We start from the raw sequence: 25505 nt of genomic DNA, 5'->3' as shown, positions 1-25505 counted from the left end.
GTCCGTTGGTGACTCTTCGTGTGTCCCTTCCCTCTGGTGATACCTTTTCGAACCCACACTCCCACCCAATCATGCAAAAGGGCATGGACCCGGCAGGCAGCCACCAACTCTCCAAGGATCGCACCCCTCCCCAAACAATGCACCTTTTCGTAGCCGGTTTGTTCCCCTTCATGTGAATAGACACCATCCCTTGCTCTTGGCTGCACTCAATCGCTGGCACCCTTTAGCCCCAAGGGTCGCATCCTTTTGACCCTTCATGCGCAGTCTCCCAAGTGGCAAAGTTCAGCAAACTCTTTATGTTGGCTGAATTGCACGCTGGCTGCCCCTTGGAAAATGTTGCGCTGGCTGCTAATAACACTTTGTTAATTGTTCTCTTCAGTGGAGTTTTGTTTTTACACTAAGCAAAAACAATGCATAATTTAATTAAACATCCCAAAGTTTTTATGCTGAGTGGCTGGTCACACTTGGCTGGTCTGTCCCAATTTTTTTAAAACCATGTGAAACGACACCTTCAAGTAACAAGTAAAAAAAAGGCATCCAAAGAGATTCACATTAGAAAATATAAAGCCCAGCCAGAGTTTCTTTCGCGCTGGCACTCGCACACGCACTCCCCCGCACGCTGCATGGTCGACGGACGCCACAAACAGGCTCCTACCTCTCGTACATAGGCGAGACTCCCGAAGAGGTTCTACCGAAACACGAAGTGATCGTGATTCCACATTCACTAGAGTTGGAACCCATTCTAGACATAGTTTCGGCTTGCGGAGTACCCGTCCTAGAACCTGCTCCTGCACCTGTTCGAGAGTTCACTTTGAGGCGTAACCATGCCGAATTCTCAGGACGAGGTGGTCAATCGGACGATGCCCTTACTCTTATCGAGGAGCAGATGGCCACACTTTCCACAAGTCTCGCATCAGTTCACACACGTTTGGATCACACGCAGACGCAAAACACTTCTCGCAGTCATCCTACTACTCTAGGACGACTATTGTTGCTTCTCCACCACCTTCTTCCGAAGCTTCAGTGGACGAACCAAACGAAGGTAGAAAATCCTGAACTTCAATTACTTTATAAAATTTTTAATGCTGCACAAAAGAAGAAGCTTGATGTTAAACTGTTGGAACCGTATAATGGTCACTGCGACAAGGGTGTGCTGGACCACTGGTTGTTCAAAATGGAGGTTTACTTTTCAAACACCTTGGTCGAGAGTAAAAAAGTTGCACTTGCTAGGTTTCTGCTCAAGGACACAACATTTCTTTGGTGGCAACGACGGGTTGTTGATGGTAAATATGCACCTTCTTGGGATAAATTCCGGCGTGCTATTCGCAAGGCGTTCGAACTTGCCAATGCGGATTTTCATGCCCGGTCCTCTCTTCGCTTCCTGAGTGAGACTAGTTCCTCAGTCGCGTACACCCCAGAGTTTCAGAGACTAACTTTGAAGATAGAGACCCTTTGCCCCTCTGATAAACTTCACAGCTTTATCGATGGACTCGAACCTGACCTGAAGGACGGTGTGCACAAATACAACCCTACCACCTTGGATGTTGCAATTGTCTATGTGGAGCGTCTTGGCAATAATCGTCGCCCTACACGGAATTTTTCCTTGGTGATAGATCTTCAAACAATGCTCGCTTTTCATAGGGCGATCGCAGAGAAAGCTTTAGCCAAAGTCAACAACATCAGTCTCAGTTCAGACAGCAAGCAACACAGCCTTATTCAACTTCGAGGTTCTATTCTCAAGATAGACAATCTCAAAGCAGATCTTCTTCAAATGTTCGTCCACTTGATCGTGGTAAGGGATGTGATTTTTCTCAAGATCGACGTTCTAATTCTTAGCGAGGCTCTTCCTCAAATGCATCTTCGACTTCAAAGAAGAATGGTTTATGTACAATTTGCGATGGTGACCATAGATGGTATCAATGTCCAAAGAAACCAAATCTGTCTAATTTGAAAAGAAATTCCAATGCAAAAACATCATCGAATGCTGAACAACCAGCTTCTGCTCAAGATAAAGGAAAATCAGTGGTGAATACAATTCATGTCTCAGAGGATACGACTATTCTTATGAAGCATGCTTAGTGCCATTCTTCAGCTTTGGAGCCTCTTTCAAAGCAAGTTTCTGAGCCTTCTTGGAACTCTCAATGGTCGCTCCATCAATATTTTGGTGGACAGCAGATGCTCGAATAATTTTGTTAGCACTTAGATAGTTGAACAGCTTGGCTTACCAACTCAGAAAACATCTCATTTAAAATTATGCAGATCAATTGGATTTTGAAGTCATGTCTCTATCTTATTACGATATGATTTTTGGTCAGCATTGGTTATTCCAATATGATCCAGCAATTAGCTTTCGAGGACATACTATCAATTTGTTCAAAGATAGACGTGAACTGATTTTACACGGGCTTTATCATGCGGAACGAGTGATTCAAGTCTCACGTGTACAAGTCAAACCGCATGATACAATGGATTATGAAACGAATATTATTTCCGATACAGTTGCAGAAATGATTATTGATGAAGAAGTTTTTGAAAGTGATACTTTATTACCAGACAAAGATAAGGACATAGTTGCAGATTCGGAGTCTGAAGACGACTATGGTTTCTTTGATTCTTTGTTGGATGATGATATGCCAATTACAAGTCATGAAGTGGCAATTTTTAAAGATGATTCTGAAGAATTTTGGGATTCATTATTGGAAGATGATTGTAGTCTCAATGGAAATTCCTCTCCAGTGGTTTGTAAAGATGAAGTTACCCTCTCTGAAGAATGTCTTGAGAAGATTTCCTCTTCACCAAATATTTTGCAGTTATTGGAAGATCTTAAACCAGAAATCTTATATCACGTGAAGGATTTTGAAGATGAATCTCTTGTTGCAGCAACCTGATTATGCCAGATTCCTCTAAAAAGTCTTTGAACGATGCAATGATATTGGATTTAGCATTCAAAGCAAAAAGGTTTCGCAAGAAACAAAGGTTCAAGACAAAGGTTTCAGATAACTCAAAGACTGAAGATTTTCGAAGATTCAATGCTTTTTCAGAATTCTATCAACATCAGAAGTCATTCCTTTAACTGAGGCTCTCATTTTAAATGGGAGTGAATGTCATGATTGTAACTATGTTACACTATCACATCTACTGCTAGTTGCAGATATACAAAGTGCCATGGCAAGGAGGACCCCTCCGCTTGGATGGTCACGACCTTTCGCTCAAGAGACGCCTCTTCGCCAAAAGCCACACTCCTGGTCACACCCCTTGGCTCTACTGTTGCGACTCTTCGTCCAATGGTTGCAGCTCTTCGCTGAAAGGATGTGTCTTTAGTCTAAAGTGATGTCTCTTCACCATGAGACGTGTTTTTTCATTTGTGTCTCTTCATCTCCTATATAAGGAGTCTATTGTACTCAGTTTTTAAGCATTCATTCAATCAATCAAACACACATTCAGTCTCTTGAGTCTCAGTTTGATCTTAAGTATGAAGTTTTAAGTCTTAATTATAGGATTAGCTCCGCTAATCCTCACATCTAGAGTTTTTTTGTGAGTGCCAACATGATAGGCCAATAAAGATGACATCATGATAATAGATCTTGCGACAACATTTCACCCATAGAGAGTACAACATGCCTCTCCTCAAACAAAAGGCTACTAGATACATGGAGCAGCCAATGAGAACAAAACAACATAGCTACATTGACAACAATGAAGAGCAAGCATCAATAACAAGAAGTGATAACGAACACAAAAATTTCTACAAACTATCACTGTCGTAAGATATTTAGTCTTCTTCTACCCCATGAAGCTTGGCTTTTCCTTTGGAGTCTCTCCCGTCGTCCTTGTGATAGCATTTGGAGGCAAGGGTTCTTGCTAAATCAATCTTTAGCATAGTGGCGGAGTTTGCTATATTCATGGCACCTCCTCCCCTTGAGAGAGACATCATAGGCTCCATGGGTGGACTCTGGAGGCCTGTTCTTCTGCATTGGACGTAGTGGTATTAGAGGCTGATAACTCTTGTTCTTGAGAATCTTCTCCTCCTTTTGTTGCAAACTGTTGATGGCATTCTCAAGGTGTTAATGGGGGGCTCGTTCTTCTCGAGGACTTTGACCAGCTGGTCAAAGTCCTTGTTGTTTTGAAGGGACTTGAGCAGCACAATAACTTTTTCATCTTCTTCAACAACGCACTCCAAATAGGCCAATTGAGTGCAAATGAAGCTCAACGCATTGATAAGGCTAGACACATCTTTTCCTTCGTGCAACATCAAGCCAAAGAAACACATTCTCAAGAAATTTTAAAATTCTTGGCGTTGGCTCCAAAAAGCCTCTTATCTTTTTTCAAGCTTCAAAGGCTATGGTTTATCCAAATTATCACCAAAGTTGTCATCCACAGCAGTGAGGACGATTCCAAGTGCTTGTTTAGTTCTTTGTTGAAATTGTACTTGGAGCAGCCCTAGTTTGGATGGTCTCACGTGTCCCCATGGGTTTCTTTGTTGAAATTGTACTTGGGGCAGCCTTAGTTTGGATGGTCTCACATGGCCCCATGGGCTTGACAACATCCCCACTGGTTTTTCTTGATGAACTACCCCCTGGTCTTGACTTGCTAAGTATGAAATCTGAAGTCTTTGACACTTTTGGATACCCTCTTCTTCTGGTGATGCCAAAAAATGTGATCGAAGAGGGGTCTTACCTTTTGCAAGTGGCAGTGTAAATCACACAATGTCATCACCATAAATGTAAATCGTGGCGTACATATGAGAGAAGGATCTGAGGGACAATAATAATTTTCTGGATTTACTTATTAATGAGTAATTAAGGAAAGAATTACACATTAAAAGCTCATGATCGTAACCAGTCTGCAGTTTCAGATAGGCAGTAATGCAGGGCTCAGCGGGGGCAGCACAGAGCACTATTGGTCAGGGCTTGGACTAATTCACAGCAGGTGGGGAGAACAAGACTTTGAACTGCTCGCTGGTCTGCAACAGAGTAGTCAATATTTGAGCAAAAGTGGGCTAATGATATCTTAATCCCAAAAATTGGCCGATGGTTTGTTCTGAGCCAGCAGAGCACACTTTTGCTTTTGATGTTGTCACTACCGATTAAGCAGTGCAAGTCTACTAGTGGGAGTATCCTTCCTTTTCCTACCTTGTAGGAGAAGATGTAGGGCTTCTTTGACCTTGAATTAATAATCCTAATTAGTGCCTAACTGCAATTGATAGTAGCAACCATAAAGGCTAGAGGAAAGCCCTAAGGTCTAGCATAGAGATTTCCTAGATTTGTGAGAGTTAGGGTTTAACGGTAGGTAGATTAGGGTCGGTGGAAGACTACACTCACCAGTGATATGAATGGTACTGATGTTTGTACACGGTTTTTAAGAAAAAGAAGGAAAGAGCCAATTAGAGTTTTATATTCATGTCTATTTGTAGCAGCAAAGTCAATTCATTATACTTTGGATGCAAAGATAGTTCAGTGTTGAGTGTTTATTGATCTTCCCCTTGAATCTAAATAACTCTTTTGCTCATTGACAGTCCATGCAAAATGGGGACCCGGCATGGATTGGGTACATTTATGCTGCATGCATATTCGTCGGTGTGGTATGCAGAGATTTTTATGGATATTGGTTCTCGCAGTCACAATTTTGTGGGTATCTAATTATTAATATCTCGTATTTGTTGGGTTAGATTGGGGGTGTGCTATGTGAAGCCCAGTACTTTCAAAATGTCATGCGTGTTGGATTTCGCATCCGTTCTTCCATGGTTAGGGCTTCTACATGCAAACTTTTCTCTGTAACCAATTTCATGGGAATGCTTATGAACGGTTGAAGTTTTTGGCATTCAGATAGCTGCAGTTTTTCGTAAGACATTACGACTTACTCATGAAGGAAAAAAGAGTTTCGCATCAGGCAGGATCACTAATCTTATCACTACAGATGTTGAAGCATTACAGGTAAGACAATGTGGAGAGTTTTTTAAATATTTTGCCAAGAGTAAAGATTGTAAGTAGTGAGTAAAACTGCAGAGACAGCAGGTAGTTAAGCTACAAGAAAAAAGAGAGTACAACGGGTTTGAAGTTTTTGAAACATAGTTTGTTCTTGACAAATGTCAGGTGGTACATGTCTTGCTTTAAGCCGAGCCACATTTAGAAGTGATAGGGGACCTTGGTAAAACTTTTACTTTTACTGACATGGCAAGGGTAGTAGACCTGCATTGTCTGAGTACGGTCAACCTGAGGAGTTGTCCCATTTCTTACTGCATTCATTCATGCCTGCCATAATGCGGGGTATAGAATACATATGTGGCTGGTGAGATGCCTCTGAATAGGATGAAAAACCACAGACAACTGCATTTGAATGAAGGGTTTAAAATTATAAAAGCTCCATGAAGAAGGTAGCATCAAGCTTTCAGATTCTAATTAGCAAGGAGGAAGTTTCCATGGAAGGTAACAGCTTGTTCTTTCCTCAAACTGGAGGCATCTGGGTCCGGGGTGCCTGCAGTGGAAATGCACGTGCCCGTGTACGCAGTTTTTCTGTGTTTTCCTGTTGTCCAATCAACCTGTTAAAATTAACTTGACACTATGTGCTTGCTTTTTTGTTTTGGCAGCAAATCTTGCAACAGTTGCATAATCTGTGGTCTGCCCCCTTGCGCATCATTATAGCTATTGTCTTGTTGTTTTACCAACTTGGCTGGTCTTCTCTTGTGGGTGCATCAGTGTTGCTGCTCCTATTTCCTGCTCAGGTAAGTGGTATTGACCTTTCAAGGTTATAAATAGAAGTGGTTTCTATTTGTTCTAAGCTCCAAATTTCTCCTAGACATTCATAATAAGCAGGATGCAAAGATTCACAAAAGAAGGCTTGCAACGGACAGATAAGCGCATTGGGTTGATGTATGAAATTTTAGGGGCCATGGACATTGTGAAGTAAGGCGGTCATTTCTATTGATAAAAAGAAATCCCCATGAACCAGTTCAATTAGCGTAAGTATGCTTGTGTTATGCAGATGTTATGCTTGGGAGAGCAGTTTTCAGTCAAAGGTTTTAGATATACGGAAAGATGAGCTCGGCTGGTTTCGAAAAGCACAACTGTTAGCAGCAGTAAGTTGTTTAAAACCTTGTGACTTAACCATTATGTTGGTCTTTGCCACTACAGCATTACAAAGTTCAAGTTACTTTTTGTTTTATTTCGACTGAGTACATTTACAGAGGTTATATCTGCTATATTGCAGGTGAACAGTTTCTTATTAAACAGCATTCCTGTTTTTGTCACTATCATTGCCTTTGGTGTTTACTCACTTGTCGAGGGGACTCTTACAGCTGCAAAAGCTTTCACTGCGCTTTCTCTATTCGCTGTGCTCAGGTTCCCATTGTTTATGCTCCCGAACTTGATCACACAGGTAAGAATGCCCGGTATTCTTCTTTGTATATCCTTGCTAGCTGTTGTTCTCCATGGTGTTACTGACAGGCCTTGTGTTATTTCTTGCACTGCAGGTTGTCAATGCCAATGTATCATTGAAAAGGCTGCAGGATTTGCTGCTTGCTGATGAGTATGCACTAGGACCGAATCCACCTATTGTTCCTGAGCTTCCTGCTATCTCAATAAAAGATGGAACTTTTTCCTGGGACCCAAAGGTTTTGTCCAAATCACATTGTTTTTAGTAGGCCAGTATTTTTGACATCTATGGGACATTATATGATCTTTCTTTTCTTGGTTTCTTTGTACCTTTTTATTATGAGCTTTGTAGGATACAGATAGTTGAGAATGGTGTTATGAAACCAGCCTATAGCCTTACTAAAGGGTGGTAAAACTTTAACTTTCACCCAAAAATATGTCGTCTAAATTTCCCTGTACTTCATTAAACAAAGTAACTTCACAAATGAACCTGTAATTGGATTTAACCACTTCAAAATAATCCAGGACTTGGTAGCTAGAGTGCTCCCAAGTAGACAATGACACCCTGTTTGCCCCAAAGATTGGCCCCTTTATTCTTATTGAACTAGAGGATATCTGTAATCTTTTACAAGCTGTCCCACTTTTATTGGGCTGAAATTTCGCCCAAATTTCGCTAGCATAATGGCAGTAGAAGTCATCACAGAAAAGAACCCAAGTAAATGGTGCTCTAAATTGCACTAGAACACCTATTTGATGATTCCCTAGCTTCCCCGAAGCTCCTGGGACATTTAGGCATCAAAATTGACCAAAACCCTAAACCTGCGTAAAATTACTGCAGGCTCAAAATCCTTGTTTTGTGCTCCGATTCGCGAGTGGATTCGCGAGCCGATCGCTACTTTGGGTAGCACTCGAGCTCGTGCACTTGTAGGGTTACTTGCCCCTTGATTTAGACGAGATTCGGTACCTATGCAAGACTTGGCAATTGAGCAAGAATCCCCACAATTGTACATAACAGATGAAAAGCCCTTGAGTTGGGCATGACGATTATGTATCCAAAAGGGAAGAGAGACCAAAAAACCCCCCTCCCCCTCTCCAAGGGCGTTGCTCTGTTTTCCTCTCTTTTGAAGGAGTTGGGAGGCTACTCTTCGCTCTCCGACCCACCTCCTTCACAGTCGACCCATCCTCGTACGCCTTCATAGCAACAGACTCAGATGGAAGATTCTGCTCCGCCCCAAAGGGACTTGATTGAAGCCCCCTTGCTCGACATCGCAGAACCTACCATCCGACTTGCTCTTTTCCGGATAGAGCAAGCGAGCCTAGAAGCATAGGTGGAGCGCCTTTAGGCCACCTTTGTTATCTGCAAGATAATCGGCACCCAACCTAGGAGAGGAGAGGTGCACGACCTCCTCCAAGCCCGCCTTCTATCGTAGGTGGGAAAGATCACGGCGCTCAACTTCTTGGGCAGAGTTGTTACCTGATCCAGTTTGAGACTTCCGAGATGGCGTCCAAGGTCATTGCGATAAGCCCCTAGCCATCCGAGTAGTCAAAGCTCATTTTCGACAGTGGCGCCATGGCTTTGATCCGGCTAGCGATGTTCTTGTCGAGGAAGGAGATCTGCCCATTTCAATTTTCTTCCCTTGCGTGAGGAGAGTATCCCCCGCTACTTTCTAGGATAGGTTCCGAGATTGGGGCTTGGTGGTAGCCGACCACTAGGGCTGCCAAACCGGTGCACCTGTCCCTAACGACAACGGCCACGAACTTGTTGACAACCCTCATCTACTTGGGCACCTGTCTCGGAAGAGGTACCGGCCTGTGCTCAGCCTGGCCAGCCTTGGTAGGTTTGGTTTGTGTCGAGAGTCGCGGCCTCCTCCGTGGACAAGCCTTGGCAAGATGGCCCATCTGTCTGCAAATGAAGCACTAATTCGAGATCCCTGAATACTCCACGTTCTGACGGAGCCAACCCACACTCACCCGAGGTAGTAAAACTACCTTCGGGAGGGTGTGGGTGTCTCGAACCAAAACACGTACCGTAGGTATGTCTACTGCCCTCACAACAATAGAAGTTGCGGTGCACGGTGTCTCCAAGTGGGTTCCCACAGGGAACCTTTCGACCCTCTACAGCAGGATGAGCCGGCGGATACTGTCACAAGACGGGCACCACGTGCCAATAGAAAAGAACAGACGGAACATACTTTTAGCACTTCAATAACAGTTGAACTGAAAGAGAGAGACAAGACACGGAGTGGCGGAATTCCACCCCAGAGAGTACTGGCCCCAAACGTTGGTGTCCCTTTCGGTATTTCTTTATATTGCATCAACACAATACAAGCCGGTACTCCAGACTCTGCACCTTCTCCAGGAAGCATGCCCGAGAATGAGCCCTCAGCACATATTTAAAGGCCCTTGGCCTATGAAAAGCAGTTTACATGAAAAGCCTTTAAACTCAAAAGCTTCTGGTCCAAAAGCAATGCCAAAAAGCTGCCAGAGCAAATCACGGAATTCCGTACAACTGCCATATTAGCAGTCAACGCAAAACGCGGAATTCCGTACAGTATGCCACGTTATCATGTCAGTGCAATTTCCGGAATTTCCGTACAACACAATATGTAAGGTCTTTTCCCATCTCTCCCGCTAGTCCTTCCCCCCCTCGTCTTCCCTATCCCTCCCATACCCCGTCGCCGGCCTAGGGAACAGCCCACTCTTAGGCAGCTTCTCTTGGCAGTTCATTTGCCACGATCTGCTTGGCGCGAGAGGAGCAACCCTACTTGTGGACGTCCCTTTTGGTGCAGGCGTTGCCTATTGCGGCAGTCTCTTGTGGGCTGACCAGTTTTGACATCCGTCGCCGCTAGGACTTCTTCGATTATGACTTTACACGTTTTCTCGGCGACTCTTCTCTTGACCTTGAGGTGGCTTGTTTCATAGTAGATATTTTGTTTCTGCCAGCCAGAGGGGCAAAGGCCCTAGACATAGTGGTTGGTTTTTCCTTCCCATTGTGTGGCAGGGATCAGATGAGTGGACTATGCATACATTGTTGGACTGGCTCCATGTTCTAGCTCTTGAGTTCTCTCACCACATGGGAGACGTGGGGGTGACAGACTTGATACAGACACTGTGGTCGTTGGCCAAGTTCTCTATGACACTACCATATGCAGCAGGATGTAGACACGTTGTGGTATACTTTTTTGCAAACACTCAGAGTGCACCTTGCTATGTATATGTTCATGAGGACTCTTGGACAAAGGATGTAGCTCTACGGACTGCACACCCTACTTGGGTATGGGTTCGAGAGACGCTCTAGACTCGGCTTTTTGGAGATCGCTTGGATGTGAATCACTCCCTATCCAACCCTTCCTCAAAGATTGCGAGATTGGTTGCGATGGCAGCATCGGATTTCTTTGGCTAACCCCATGAGGATTGTCTCAAGGAGTGTACAGGGGCTAGGTGGACCTGAGTTTCTATGTTAGAGGGGTCGACTCAGACAGGAGCTCTAGAGATGCCTTGTGGGTGGAGGGATCGATATGCTTATGCTCTAGGAGCATCACTTGTGTGAGAGTCGTATAAGGCGTTGTGGACAGATTTGCGTGGTCGTTATGAGACCTTTTGGTCAGCTGCTTTTGGGCCTGGTGTCATTCAGGGAGGTGTATGTATGACTATTGCGGATTCATGGCCGCAAGCCATTGTGGCAGAGACATCAATGTGCATTGGGGGAGATTTCAACATACTTGAGGACTCTTCGTACAGGATTGGGGGTAGCCATGCTACTGTACATGGGGTTGAGTTGGTTGCTTGGGAACGGCTATGTATGGCTTTGAGGAGCTTGGATGTATATGGCAACATGCTTGCTTTGCACGGCCCTCAGACATCCTCTCATTTTCCAGGTTTGACTACAAAGAAGGCGGAGTGAATCTATCCAAGATAGATCATTTCTATGCTAGTGATGACTTATGTGACTTGGGTGGCACAATATGCATTCTAGTAGAAACTACTTTCTCTTATTACGTGCAAGTGATCCTTACTCTATCCAAGAGGCAGAGGAGTGGTAGTGTTATGTTAGGCATCCCTAAGAGGATTTTGCTAGATACAGAGCTCAGAGAGCAGGTTGCGCTTTGGATCGAGAGTCTAGATACACAGGGGGACGTTGTTGCTAGAGTGGCCAATGGCCTCAAGGAGCTCAGTTGCTTCTTTCTCCAAGAGACGACAACGCGATTGGCTATGGCCCAAGAGGAGGAGAAGTGGCTACGTCGGGGCATTGCCTCCTAACAGAGGATGCAGGAGCTGCACTTTGGTAATCCGTGGATGGAGGACCAGATGTAGCAAGCTCGAAAGGAGTTGATCACCATGGAGAAGCGGCGCCATGAGTTTGCCTACCACCATCAGGCATCTTAGTGGACCCAGGTGGGCGACAGAGGTACTAGAGAGTTTTTTAAGATGGTGGGTCCTTGCCATGTGCATACCAGTATCCGACAATTGAGGAGACAAGATGGGTTGGTTTGCCACAGAGCGTGAGGACATACGGGCAGTAGCTCCCGACTTTTACGAGAGCTGGTGTGATAAAAAAAATGCCTTGCCCTGTCACTGAGGAGATGCAACAGATGCTTGAGAGCCCCCTCCTGCAACAGGAGCTTCACGAGACTCTTAGGGCACTCCCTTGCGGGTAGTTGCCCAGGAGAGGGTTTTACAGTCAGGTTTTGCTAGCAAGAGGTCAAGGGGACCGCTTCATGCTTACACGCTCAGTATGGTAGGGCTGCCCTCGTACCCCCTTCTTGTTTCTTTTCTAGGCAGAGGCGATGAGCAGGTTCGTGGCCTCAAAAGGAGATTGGTTTTGTAAGGTGCAGCAGAAGTGATTGTTGAACTTTGCTCAAGATGAGTGCTCCGAACTGTGCTCAAGGTTCCTTTTACTTACGGAAGGGAGAGCCTTCCGTTCCTTTAGTGAGAGAGTGCAAATGATCATAAACAAAGTGGATAAACACTGTGAATGAAGGTGCTGAGACTGAGAGGTAGAGAGAGAAGATTACAACACCAGAATGTTGTCAAACCCTCCACTCTCTATGGCGAGAGGGGTCTACTATTGATTGCACAAACTCTACAATGCTTTGGACTTGTTGACGATGTCGACGACGACGACGACGAGACGGGCTGAAATTTTGAAAACACTAATGGCTGAAATCTGCAAATCTTTATCAGCTGAATTCTGACTCTATGTCGGTGACGACGGCGACGACGACGATGCGACACGACGCGCTGAAAACGTAGATGCTGAAATCTGCGTTTTCTGGGCTGAATCTGCAAACCTTGGCTGATCTGACCGTGCGGCGAGGATCTGTTGCGGGAAGATGTGATCTGCAAGGTTCGGGAGTTCTACTGCGGAGTCTGAATGCTGAAAACTGAAAACGCTGATGCCTATGCTGGTTCTGTCGTGGAGAATCTGCAAAACGATATGTTGTTTTGCTGATCCAAAAACGCTAGGTCTGAATTTGTGTCTGATGCAAAAACGCTAGTGATCTGCTGAGGAAATCTGCTAACACCAGGCTTGATCTGCTGTCTGCAAATGCTAGGGCTTTTCTTGATGAAAAACGCTAAGTTGGTCTTTGGTCTGTTGGCTGAAAACGCTAGGTTGACTGCCGGGGAGGTCTTGTTGAGAAGGTGCCTGTTGAAAACTTGGTTCATGCTGCCTCTTTTGCCAGAAAGTGCTAGCGCTAGGGTTTCTTATATACTTGCTTGTCAAAATTGCCCTATCCAGTTTCCGAACAAAGTCACTTATTAATAATAAGTGAAAAATGGCTAAAATAGAGAAAATGGGTCTGTGCACTGTTAAAATGCTTCTGATGGTAATCTGATGATCATGCTGTGTGCAACCAGAGGATATGCATCTACTCTAAGTGCCTGGACATGCACGGTCTGTGAACAGACTCACAAAAGTGCCAGAACACTTCCTAAGCTAACTGGACTAAACCCATGTCGTGAAGTAGCTTGTCCACGTACACATAGGGTTAGATGTGCACGTGACATCTCCTCCTTTTCAAAGTAAAGTACTGGTACCGAACTGTATGGCGTCGAGGGAAATCGCCAACATCGTCTAAAATCCTGGGAAGGACTCTTCGCCGGCCCACTCTGATGCGTGGGTCATGCGATACTTGAACTTCATAAAGGTCTGCAACGTTTGCTTCTTTGGGCCACGCCGAAAGCGACACAAAGTCATCTGTGGCTGCGTCAATGCTCCAACTTCGTCTATAGTCATGCGTCTATCTTCTTCAAGAATCTCCGAGGATGAAAATTCTTGAAACCACTTCCAACACAAAAACCCATTCCATGTAAAGTGACTGGAAAAATTATAGTCTTCTCTAAAGGCTGTGCATGCGATGTAGATAAACAAAGAGAGTGAGTGCCAAACCGTTCATCAAACACACACAAACAATGGATTCGAAACATGTCTTTCTGATCTAAATCAATCAACTGTGGCAAATCACAATGGAAATGCCGATGCTTGATGGTCAATCCTTCTTGTGCTCTTTTTGATACTATGTCATGCCAAGGAAGAGACATGGAATGTGAATTCCTTGGGTGCAAATTTTTCATCTTTTCATGAGTAATCCGCATACATCCGTGCTCATTCATGAGTGAATCGTGCTCAGCGTACAAGATATCATGCCTATGAAAAGGGATCACATAAGGACGGTGACTAAAATTCAGGAAAGCATCACGAATGAAACACTCGAACAATGCGTGCTGACTAATCATTCGAACACAGAATACTTCCCGTGGGGTTCTTTGGACCTTGACTCGAGAGCCAAGATCGGTTCTTCGTGATAGATCGAATCTTCCTGTGGGGGTTCTTAGGACCTCGACTTAAGAGCCAAGATTGGTTCTTCGTGATTGATCGAATCTGCAATGAGGTTAGCTTCACTAGAAAAAGCATCTATTAAACCATCATCCTTGTGAACAATCAAAGCTTCTTCCTGCAAATCATCATGCTCGTGAATAATCACATCTTGATCATGCAAATCATCATGCTCGTGAATAATCACATCTTGATCTGCAAATCATCATGCTTATCATTATCATGCAAATCATGTGTGTCATGCTTTGGAAAAGACAAGACCGAGAGAGTCTCCTTCTCTTGATTCTTTTCAATCTTCGCCTGCACATTAGAAATGAGAGATGAATAATGAACAACTTGCTCTCCACGAATGACAATGGGAGAGTCACTTTTGGCATTGAAAGTGAACGTATTGTCCGCCCAATCAATGAGAGGGTTATGCTCACGAAACCATCGAATGCCCAAAAGCATATCACATCCTGAAAGAGGAGAGACTACAATTTTCTGCGGAAGGACTCTTGTTGAACAGTGAACAAAACATCAAGGCACTCTTGCGTGATGAGAGAGTCCATACCGGGAGAGAAGCTTGACACCTCGAGAGGAGATGTCTTGCGAACCTCCAAGCGGGCTCTTTTGACAAGAGAGTCACTAATCAAATCATGCATATTGCCTGGGTCAAACAATATGACAAAACGATGACCCTTCACATGACCATAACACTTAATGAGAAACTCGTCAATGGGAGGATCATGAGAGACTTGGGTCACACTCGTGTTCTCATTTATTGCATTGACAGAGGAAGTGGGTTCTGTGGGTTCTTTAGATTCAAGCTTAGGACATGTTCTTTTTATGTGACCCTTGATGTGAATGAAAACAACGACCTTCCTTAGAATAAATGCTTTGTTCTTCCGACGTGATGTATCCTCCTAAAATTCCTTGTTCTGCTTTTTCATCTGGAGTGAGCTTAGGTTTAGCAATTCTGTTAGCTTTACCCTTAACTTCATTTGGAGAGTTCTTTTCTGAGAGACTATTGGAAGGTTGGTTAGAAGAGTTACCGTTCTTACCATTCTTACCGTTCGTACCGTTCAGAGGGTTCTGAGAAGTCTGAGTGGTACTTGTGGAAGCCTTGTTTTCCTTAGGCTTTCCCTTGTTGTGCTTCATCTCTTGTGTGAGAGCAATCGCTATCGCCTTGTTGAGATTGATGGGGTCGAGGACTTCGACATCAATCCTGATATAATCCTCCAATCCAAAAATGAAAGCCTCCTTGCGCTCATTATCCGATTTGCGTAATTGGGTGCCGAGCTGCAAAACATGATTAGAGAAAAACATAACTGGCATACCATTTTGCTTGAGACTGCGCCAATCGTCTTTCACCCGTGCTAGGTATTGTGGTGCCATAAACCGCGCCTTGAGCTTGTCTTGGAAGTCGGTCAATTGCAGGAAAGGGGCATGCCTTCCTCGGCTTCCTCTAGGTGCGCGGTCAACTGTGCTTCTTGCCATGCGTGGTACCAATTAGTGGCATCACCGGCAAGGTACATAGCTGCCGTCAAAACCTTGCTATTTCCAGTTTTCTTAGTTGTCGCAAAATAAGCATTAAATTGATGCAACCAAGAAATGAATAACACTAGCATCCATCTTACCGTCATACTTACTGAAAGTCAACTTCTCGGTGACGGGGTTGTTGTAGTCCGAATCTCGGCTTGCGCCACTTGATGAACTACCAACATGTTTGGCCGGCTCGGACTTCGAGGTGATAACCTGTCGGACCAACTCTTGCATGCGTTGGTCTCTTTGCGCCTCACGCTCGGCCTCCAAAGCTGCTCATCTCTCTTCGGCTGCCTCCTTTCTTACTTCGGCTGCTAAGCGCCCTTGCTCACGCTCATGCTCAATGGCTGCCTGTCTTTCTTCGGCCGCCTCTTTTCTTGCTTCGGCCGCCAAGCGTGCTTGCTTACGCTCACGCTCAATAGCTGCCTTTCTATCTGTTTTTCTTTCTTTTCATTCCTCGGCCGCCCAACGCGCTTGCTCACGCTCGCTATCCAAGGAGTCCTGTCTTTCTTGGCGTTGCGCTTCTTGGTGTAGCATCATGTCTGTCATCAATTTGACCAAAGCCTCCATAGGATATGGTGAAATCCTTGGCGTAGATGGGGAAGGGGGAGGGTCAGAAAAACCTCCTGGTAGGGAAAATTCTTCTTCGCCACCGCCATGCTCATCACCTCCATGCGAAGTATCCATTCCGCTTCGGGTAATGACCATACACTTGAAGTCTTGGGTTCTGAAGTTCACGAGGAACTTTGGTTCTTGTGGGTCTTGGTTCGTGAGGTTCTTGAGGGTCTTGAGTCTTGAGGTTCTTGAGGTTCTTCTTTAGATTGCAATCTGTGTTAGAGAAGGATCTTCTCTTTACCCGAGCTCTTCTCTTTTTCGCAGGCGCACCCCTTAGCGGCCTTGTGCTCACACCAAGGTTGCTTTTTCCCACCTCACGTCGATTGGCCGGCCGCCTAAGTGCACGGTCGGCTCTCAATGAGTGAAAAGAGAGACAAGGGGAGGCTAGACAAGCCCTTCTTTCTTGGGTTTCCCGTCACTCTTCAAAAGCACGATTAGGAATCGACACGCCCAAGAGGACTTGGGTTACGTGCGACCGCAACAAGCAAAACAAAATTCTGTGGTTCTTTCCTTGAGTGATACAGAACACTGCCAAAGCTCTAATACCAATGTGATGTGGAGCGGAAGTGATTGTTGAACTTTGCTCAAGATGAGTGCTTCGAACTTTGTTCAAGGTTCCTTTTACTTACGCAAGGGAGAGCCTTCCGTTCCTTTAGTGAGAGAGTGCAAATGATCACAAACAAAGTGGATAACATGGCTTGGACCTTTTTAGGTTATGAGTGACGAGGTAGGCATTGAGTAGCTTCATACCGCGGACAAAGTTTCATAGCTTCAAGAGCTCCAATCTGGAATGAGAAAACTGATTGTCCCTCGGAATGAATCTTGGAAATTTTTGAGCTAACTTTAGTTGTTTTGCAGATATGCTGTAATTGCGGACAATTACTTTCTTTCAAGAAGGGGTGATTTCACAAATTGTTGATGTGTCAAGCCATTGAAGAACGGAGCCAATCGGCAGATCCCGGTCGAGGGGCCTAAATCCTAAGAACAACAAGCAACAAAAGAAGTTTTACAAACTTGCAAAGTCTTACCAAGTGGCCTATTTTTAAAGACGAGTTCCCATCAACTTACGGGATCCCGTCTGATGGGGCCTTGGGGACCTAAAGCCATTAAAATAAAGTGGGACCCAACACACACACAAAGACTTGCGTGGAGCGTGATGACGTGGTAGGCCAGTACAGAATTCCGCATTTTGTGCTGACTTGCTGACGTGGCAGTCTGTACGGATTGCCACGTTTCACGTTGATTGTGCTGATGTGGTAGCTTGTACAGATTTTCGTGATTTACGTTGACTGATTTTCAACGCCACCTTTTGGGTCATATGCTTTTGGATTTCAAGCTTTTCATGTAACTGCTTTTCATAGTCCAAGGGCCTTTAAATATGCACAGAGGGCTCCGTCTCTGGTACGCTTACAGGTCAAGGTGCAGAGCGTGGAGTATAGGCATTGTACCGAGTTTAAGCAATATAAAGAAATACCGAAAGGGGCACCAAGGTTTGGGGCCAGTGCTCTCTAGGGGTGGAACTCCGCCACTCCTCGTCTTGTGTGTCGTGCATCTCTTTCAGTTCGATTGTTATTTGAAGTTCTTAAAGTTGTACCTTTAATATGCACACTCAAGACTTTTGTATCAAGTGGTGATTAGTAAGTAGGTTGTATAGACCAGAGTTACCAGGGAATGGGTTCCCGTGGCCCTGGAACGCCGGAACGGCGTTCCCCCCTTGCCTGCCAATTCGGAACGGCTCGGAACGTTTTGGCGTTCCGAATGGTGCATTGGTACCACATTGGACGGGTCGGAACGGGCAGATTTTTGAACCTCCAACAGGCTGAAACGGCTAGCTTTAACGGGCAGTTCTAGAGGCTTAGAAAATTCACCCCCCTATCACCCCTTTCCTTCACATTTGAGTATTGACTCTCTCCCTTGCTCTCAAGCCTCAAGGCTGTACCCTCAAGGATCAAGCTCTACCATTCTACGGTCTACCCTCATTGCTCAATCTCTCAAGCTCTCTCTCCCTTGCCCTCAAGCTCAAGCTCGCTCTCTCTCTCAAGCTCTCCAGGAGTCAACTTTCGAATCCTCTCGACAATTAGCAATGAAAGGAGATACATCATGCTGGTATGCGCAACTGTCCTCGTGGTTTCAGAGACACGGGTTCAGTATGGAAAGATTACCCCCCTTCCAATACTCTCTTGAGGCTCCATCACTTGCAATGACACGAACGGAGATTAATAAAATCATCCGCCAGGATCTTATATAGTTGGACACTAAGAGGACATGGGTAGACCCTACACAAGAATTGGGCACGAAGATGGCCGACTACAAAGAAAACTTCCTACAGCTATCTGAAGATGGTTTTGTGATTCGCCCGAGCTACATGGATACCCACTTGTCTCATGGTTTGAGATGTGCTATTGGTCAGATTCGTACATCCTCACACCAGCTGGAAATTGAATTTGGCAGATTTAGGGGAATCCCACCTGAGAGCAGAATTTGCAAGTTATGCGGAATGGAGCCGGAGACAGAATTACACTACATATGTCATTGCACCGTATATTATGAGATACGTGGGCGTTTCCATTGCCTATTTAAAGAAGGCTTTGTACCTTTAGATAGAGTCATGCAATACCAAGATCAAAGGTGCTTAGGCCTGTACCTACTGGAACTACATCGGCACAGGGATAATTTAATGAGAAGACAAAGAGCACTACAGCCTCAGAGGCAGATCACAGATTTCTTCGGATCGAGAGAAGCAGGAATGGAAGGAGAAGCAAGAGGCCAGCAGCGAGCACAAAGGAGTACCCACATTCATACCAAAGGCACCCTCATTGACAGGGCGATTGAGCTTAGGAAATCGAGACGACCACGACCGAGATGCAGAAGCACACTTCACGGGAGGAGACTACAACAAAGGATTAGAAGCATTCTAGCCAGACACCCAGAATGCTCCTAAGAAGTTTATCTAATACTTTGTATTTAGTTTTTCGCATTTATTTTCACACTTTCACACTTTTCAGACATTGTAACAGGTTCACCACTTTTGTATCAGTTTGGTCTCATAGGTCACTCTGGCCTTTTGAAGACGTTAATATAACATTTCATTTCATTTCATTTCTCTCTCTCTCTCTCTCTCTCTCTCTCTCTCTCTCTCTCTCTCTCTCTTGCTAAATTGGCTTTATTTGACAGAAAAATAATTCTAAATGAATTATTGGATTTATAAGTGAGAGGGTTTTCTCGCTTGGAACACCAAGGAAAAATAATTTTAAATGAGTTATTGTAATTTTAAGTGAGAGGGTTTTTCTCACTCGAGACATCCGAGTACAGAGTATTCCTAGTGCGTCATTGAAAGTAATGACGGGAGCACTGAGAACGGGAATATCTGTAAGGCTACCAGGAACGGGTACTTCTGATGCGTCACAACGGATGGGTGACAGGGAGCATCAATAAAGAAGTATCCGACCATCCGAGAACGGACATCTCTGATGCGTCATAGGATGGGTGACATAGAGCATCGTGAAGGAGATTGTACCGTAAGCTCGGTAGGAAAGGACTAGGTAATGGGTATTCCTGATGCGTCACAAGGTGGGTGACGGGTGCATCGGAAAGGGGATATCCATGGTCGAGAGGAAATCCGAACTAGAAAAGGGGAATACGCGTAAAGACGCAAGCACAAGAATAAAGATGGGTTCTGAGAAGCTTTTCTTAAAAAGCGGAAAATTTGAACGAGTTTTCCCAAACGCTTTCCCGCGAGGAATCTATGTTTACATTGCATTTGTGCATGTGGTTGCATCCAGGGACGCTTGGGAAGTGCTGTGGAAGCATTGTTTTTAACTTATAAGGTTTTATTGAGTTTTTGGGCAGATTCAGACTATTTTTAAAATACGCCGGCCACCCATTTAATACGTGGGCAGCCATCTGATAAATGAGGCAACAGATCAGCCAGCGAATTCTCTCTCCCTATTGCGGGTAGAACAGGAAAAATAAAACGGGAAAAAAAACCCGGCTGCGATCTCTACGCGAGCAGCTATTCATGCCGTGGTCAAGGAGCTATAAAAGCACCACATGCCCTCACTGAAAAGGAGTTGCGAGCGCCAGCAAGAGAAGACTCTACCGCCAGAAGACGCGAGAGATCGCGAGACTACGAAGCACGGAAGTCGGTTTTCCCGCGCAAGAGCGACAAGTATCTATTGTTGATTCGCCATACGAATTGTTGTTGCGTGTTTGCGTGTGTGTTTGCAGGTACTTCATCGCGAAGGAGAAGCGAGAAGGCTTTGGCCTGCACTTGGGAATTCCGAAAACGGAATTCGGAAATTGTCTGCGGAGTCTCAACTCCGAGTACAGACAGAAAAAGGATTGAGAGCTTGTCTCTCGGATTTCCCTTACGGGAAGGAACGACCATCGAGTCAGAGATTTAGAACGGAGGGGTTTTCTCCGGTTCTTGTGCTTGTAAAAGATTCTCCCTAATAAAGAATTCTCTTTAAGGGGGGGGGACCAGCCCATCTTCTGGTCCCCAGTACTGTGTCGATCTTCTCACTGTCTAGCTCTCTATTTATTTCTCTCTATATATCCTTTGGCTTCGGTATTAAGCGATAAATTCTATTTATCCAAGTATATTTTATATTGTTATGCCTTCCCGTTTGTGACAATGGTATTAGAGCATGGTCTCCTCTCTTTCTCTGTGAAGGAGGACGACTGTGGGAAGATACGGGAAGAAGCCATGACAAGCCAAGAGAGAAGTAAGCAGGCGGAAACCTAAGTCCTGCAGGAAAAAACTCGTAGAGTTTGAATTTTTTTCTCTTCAAGAAGTCGACACAAGACTTGGGATTCTCTGAGAAGGCGACAAGAGCATGATGCTCAAGAACCTAGAGTATCCAAGGAGCGGAATGCTCAAGATCCTTCAGAATCTAGAAAATATCCATTAACATCAATCCAGAACCATAGCCAAGAAATCCCGTCATTTCGGGAAGGATATGAAGAAGGTCTCTAGACCTAGAAACACTTCCAGTCAAGTTTGATACTTTTGACAGAAGGAAAGATGCCCCGAAAGCTACCGCTTTCATTCGACAGTTTGAAGTTGCCTTGCAAACGGCAATTTCTGAGAAGCGTCGAAGGTGAGGCATGTGACCAAACACCTCAAGGGGGATTGCAAGTACTTGGTGGTATACCAAAGCTTTGCAAGGAACTTACAACAAGACTTGGATTCAATTCAAGGCTGAATTTTCAGACAAATTTTTTTTTTCTCTACGCTTTGAGGAAGGCATTCAAGAAGATTGGGATTGGTTTGCCCAAGAGGAACACGAGCGAGTCAAAGCAAGTAGTGGTTCACTCTTGCCAAGGTAGCTCCATTCTTGATCCTCTATGAGGAAGAAAAGATGAACAAATTCAACAAAGGACTTAAAGTTTGGAGTAAGGGAATTCAATCTAACTCCTGAGTTTTTGACCCTCAAACTTTAAGTGAGAGGACAGATCTTTGATCAAAGTTAAATCTTTGAGGAACTCATAAAATGCGTATTGCTTTTATGCACGAGATATGCACGTGTCTAACCAGGACAATCACTCTCGAGTATCTATGAGAGTAGGATCAATTTGAAACATTGTTTTTTGAGATGAATTGGTTTGCTCAACTAGCCGAGAGGTCAACTATTGATCTGGTATCCGGTAGTTCTCCAACAAATTACCTGCTATTGCGGGTAGGACGGCAAAAAGGAAGGAACCATTCCGATCTTTCAACCAAGAAAAGCTTTTACTAAGCTTATGAACCAACACTCCCTACCCGGTCAGGGAAGACATGGTAGTGCTTTTCGCACAAGTGAATGAACACTCTCTTTACGAGGGAAGGAACAAGTGACGACTACGACCTGTGCTCGAGGAATCCAAGGATTAAAATCCTAGTTTATTTGATGAGCGGGTTTTGCTCTACGATCGAGCCAAGGGATCGTTAGGTTGAGCATGGCTCACTGAAACTTATGTACACCTTTGAGTACATGGATAACACACAAAGATGTAGACCTATGCCAAGGAACTGGACGAGAGTTTGTTATACTCTCTTGAGCGCCTTTTTGCGCGCAAGGATATTCCGACACGAGAATCTCTATTTGAGATGTGTTTGGTAGAAGGAATTTGAGTTTCTCTACGGAGAAGAGGTTTTCTTATGGTCGTTGATCATTGAGTACGCTATGTGCTTTTACCATTACAGTAGCAACTTTTGGTTGCAGTATATGTTTCTCCATGAGCAGGTCAAGTAGCATTTACACGTTGCTAGAATAAATTCGAACTACTATGTTCGTAAGAATATAATTCACCAACCGTTTCAAAATGGTAAGAATTACATATGGGAGAACTTCCCTGAGAATCAAAGAGGGTTCGCTCTATTGTGAACCGGGTTTGAACGTACGTTCAGAAAATGCTATGGCTGGAATCCTATCTGCCTGAGATTTTGCAAGGCGTCATTGATGCAAGCAAGGTGAATCATTTTTTATGATTCTGAAAGGAACAAACTCTAATGGGCGTCGGGAAAACACTGCTGGTGGTGGAATGAAGTGCCGCCGTGCACAAGGAAATCTTCGGATTGGAACCGTCTGCCTACATTGAGCGACGACCCGGAATAAGAACCTTCTTTAAGGTGATCGCAAACTTTGTTTGTGAAAGAAAGACATCAAGCTTAATGCTCTATGACTTGGGCATTCCCTATGTGGGAGGAAAGAAGAGGTTTAATATCCTCAAGACTAATAGCGCAAGGTTATGCGCAAGGAAATAGACCTAAATTGATTTTTAGGAGGATTATTCTTCTCGGGATTGAGAAGGTGAAATTGAGTTAACAGATTCGGTAGGAAAGGACTAGGTAATGGATATTCCTGATGCGTCACAAGGTGGGTGACGGGTGCATCGGAAAGGGGATATCCATAGTCGAGAGGAAATCCGAACTAGAAAAGAGGAATACGCGTAAAGACGCAAGCACAAGAATAAAGATGGCTTCTGAGAAGCTTTTCTTAAAAAGCGGAAAATTTGAACGAGTTTTCCGGGAAGAGCAAACGCTTTTCCACGAGGAATCTATGTTTGCATTGCGTTCGTGCATGTGGTTGCATCCAGGGACGCCTGGGAAGTGCTGCGAAAGCATTGTTTTTAACTTATAAGGTTTTATTGAGTTTTTGGGCAGATTCAGACTATTTTTAAAATACGCTGGCCGCCCATTTAATAAGTGGGCAGCCATCTGATAAATGAGGCAACAGATCAGCCAGCGAATTCTCTCTCCCTATTTCAGGTAGAACAGAAAAAAAAAAAAAAAAACGATTTTTTTTTTGAAAAAAATAAAAATAAAAAATGGCCGCGATCTCTACGTGAGCAGCTATTCATGCCGTGGTCAAGGAGCTATAAAAGCACCACATGCCCTCACTGAAAAGGAGTTGCCAGCGCCAACAAGAGAAGACTCTGCCGCCAGAAGACGCGAGAGATTGCGAGACTACGAAGCACGGAAGTCGCTTTTCCCACGCAAGAGCGACAAGTATCTATTGTGGATTCGCCATACGAATTGTTGTCGCGTGTTTGCGTGTGTGTTTGCAGGTACTTCATCGCGAAGGAGAAGCGAGAAGGCTTCGGCCTGCGCTTGGGAATTCCGAAAACGGAATTCGGAAATTGTCTGCGGAGTCTCTACTCCGAGTACAGACAGAAAAAGGATTGAGAGCTTGTCTCTCGGATCTCCCTTACGGGAAGGAACGACCATTGAGTCAGAGATTTAGAACGGAGGGGTTTTCTCCGGTTCTTGTGCTTGTAAAAAGATTCTCCCTAATAAAGAATTCTCTTTAAGGGGAGGGACCAGCCCATCTTTTGGTCCCCAGTACTGTGTCGATCTTCTCACTCTCTATCTCTCTATTTATTTCTCTCTATATATCCTTTGGCTTCGGTATTAAGTGATAAATTCTATTTATCCAAGTATATTTTATATTGTTATGCGCTCCCGTTTGTGACTCTCTCTCTCTCAAGCTCTCAAGGAGTCAACTTTCAAGCCCTCTCTCTCAGACATGGTATCAGATTCACCAATTGTAACTTTTTGGTCTCATAGGTTATTTAAGCCCTCTCTCTCAGACATGGTATCAGATTCACCAATTGTAACTTTTTGGTCTCATAGGTTATTTTGGCCTTTTGTAGACGTTAATACAACATTTCATTTCATTTCATTTCCCAATCTCTCTGCCACAAACCCTCAAGGCTCAAGTTCTCTGTCTTTCTCGCATAATCCATGGCCTGTTCTTCTCGTACAACCCCCTCCATTCATGCAAGCAACACTCAAAAGGCGAAGGAATGGTCGTGGTGGGATGAAGTGACTTTTTAGGGTACTGAGGAGGCATAAACTGCGCCTTGAGCTTGTCTTGGAAATTAGCCCAACTAAAGGAAAGGGGCGTGAATTCGTCGGCTTCCTCTAGGTGCGTGGCTAATTGTGCCTCTTGCCATGCGTGGTACCAATTGATGGCATCACCGGCAAGGTACATGGGTGTCGTCAAAACTTTGCTATTTCCTGTCTTCTTAGTTGTCGCAAAATAAGCATGAATTTGATGTAACCAAGAATGAATAACTGTAGCATCCATCTTACCATCATACTTATTGAAAGTCAATTTCTCTGTGACTGGGTTGTTGGAGTCCGCATCCCGGCTTGCGCCACTTGAGGAACTACCAACATCTTTGGCTGGTTCAGATTTCGAGGCAAGAACTTGTCGAACCAATTCTTGAGTGCGGAGTTCTCTTTGAGCCTCCCGATCGGCCTCCGAGGCCGCTCGTCTTGCTTCAACTTCCTCCTGTCTTTGTGCTTTTCTTTCTTTTCGTTCATCGCGCTCGCGTTCCAAGGCAATGCAAGTCGCTTCTTGCTGTATGGCATTTCTTTCGTTGCGTTCTTCGCGCTCACGTTCCAAGGCAATGCGAGTTGCTTCTTGTTGTATTGCATTTCTTTCATTTCGTTCTTCACACGTGCGATTCGCTTCTTGTTGTGCCAGAGCAACGCGATCGCTTCGTGATTTGCTTCTTGTTGTTGGGCCATCATGTCCAACATCGACTTGACCATCGTCTCCATGGAAGTTGGTACAACTCGTGGCGTAGATGGAGAAGGGGGAGGGTCGGAAAAACCTCCTGTTGGAAAAAATTCTTCGTCGCCTCTCTCATGCCCATCACATGTATGCGAA

The 25505-nt window shown here is 44.6% G+C and overlaps 1 protein-coding gene across 1 annotated transcript in view; it reads left to right on the top strand.

Moving 5' to 3' along the window:
* Window positions 1-25505, top strand: part of LOC147418379 (ABC transporter C family member 2-like) — an 89049-nt gene that overhangs the window by 48496 nt on the left and 15048 nt on the right. The window contains exons 9-16 of the mRNA XM_086507273.1: window positions 5516-5581; window positions 5669-5743; window positions 5826-5933; window positions 6587-6721; window positions 6796-6902; window positions 6982-7075; window positions 7207-7374; window positions 7469-7609. Of these exons, the coding sequence (XP_086363399.1) occupies window positions 5516-5581; window positions 5669-5743; window positions 5826-5933; window positions 6587-6721; window positions 6796-6902; window positions 6982-7075; window positions 7207-7374; window positions 7469-7609 (894 nt within the window). The remainder of the gene's footprint in view (window positions 1-5515; window positions 5582-5668; window positions 5744-5825; window positions 5934-6586; window positions 6722-6795; window positions 6903-6981; window positions 7076-7206; window positions 7375-7468; window positions 7610-25505) is intronic.

Source organism: Adiantum capillus-veneris, chromosome 30 (genome assembly GCF_014529385.1).
Source record: "Adiantum capillus-veneris isolate H3 chromosome 30, ASM1452938v2, whole genome shotgun sequence".
NCBI lineage: Eukaryota > Viridiplantae > Streptophyta > Polypodiopsida > Polypodiales > Pteridaceae > Adiantum > Adiantum capillus-veneris.
Note: the sequence above shows the minus strand (reverse complement) of the source record. Positions and strands in the feature narration are given on the sequence as shown.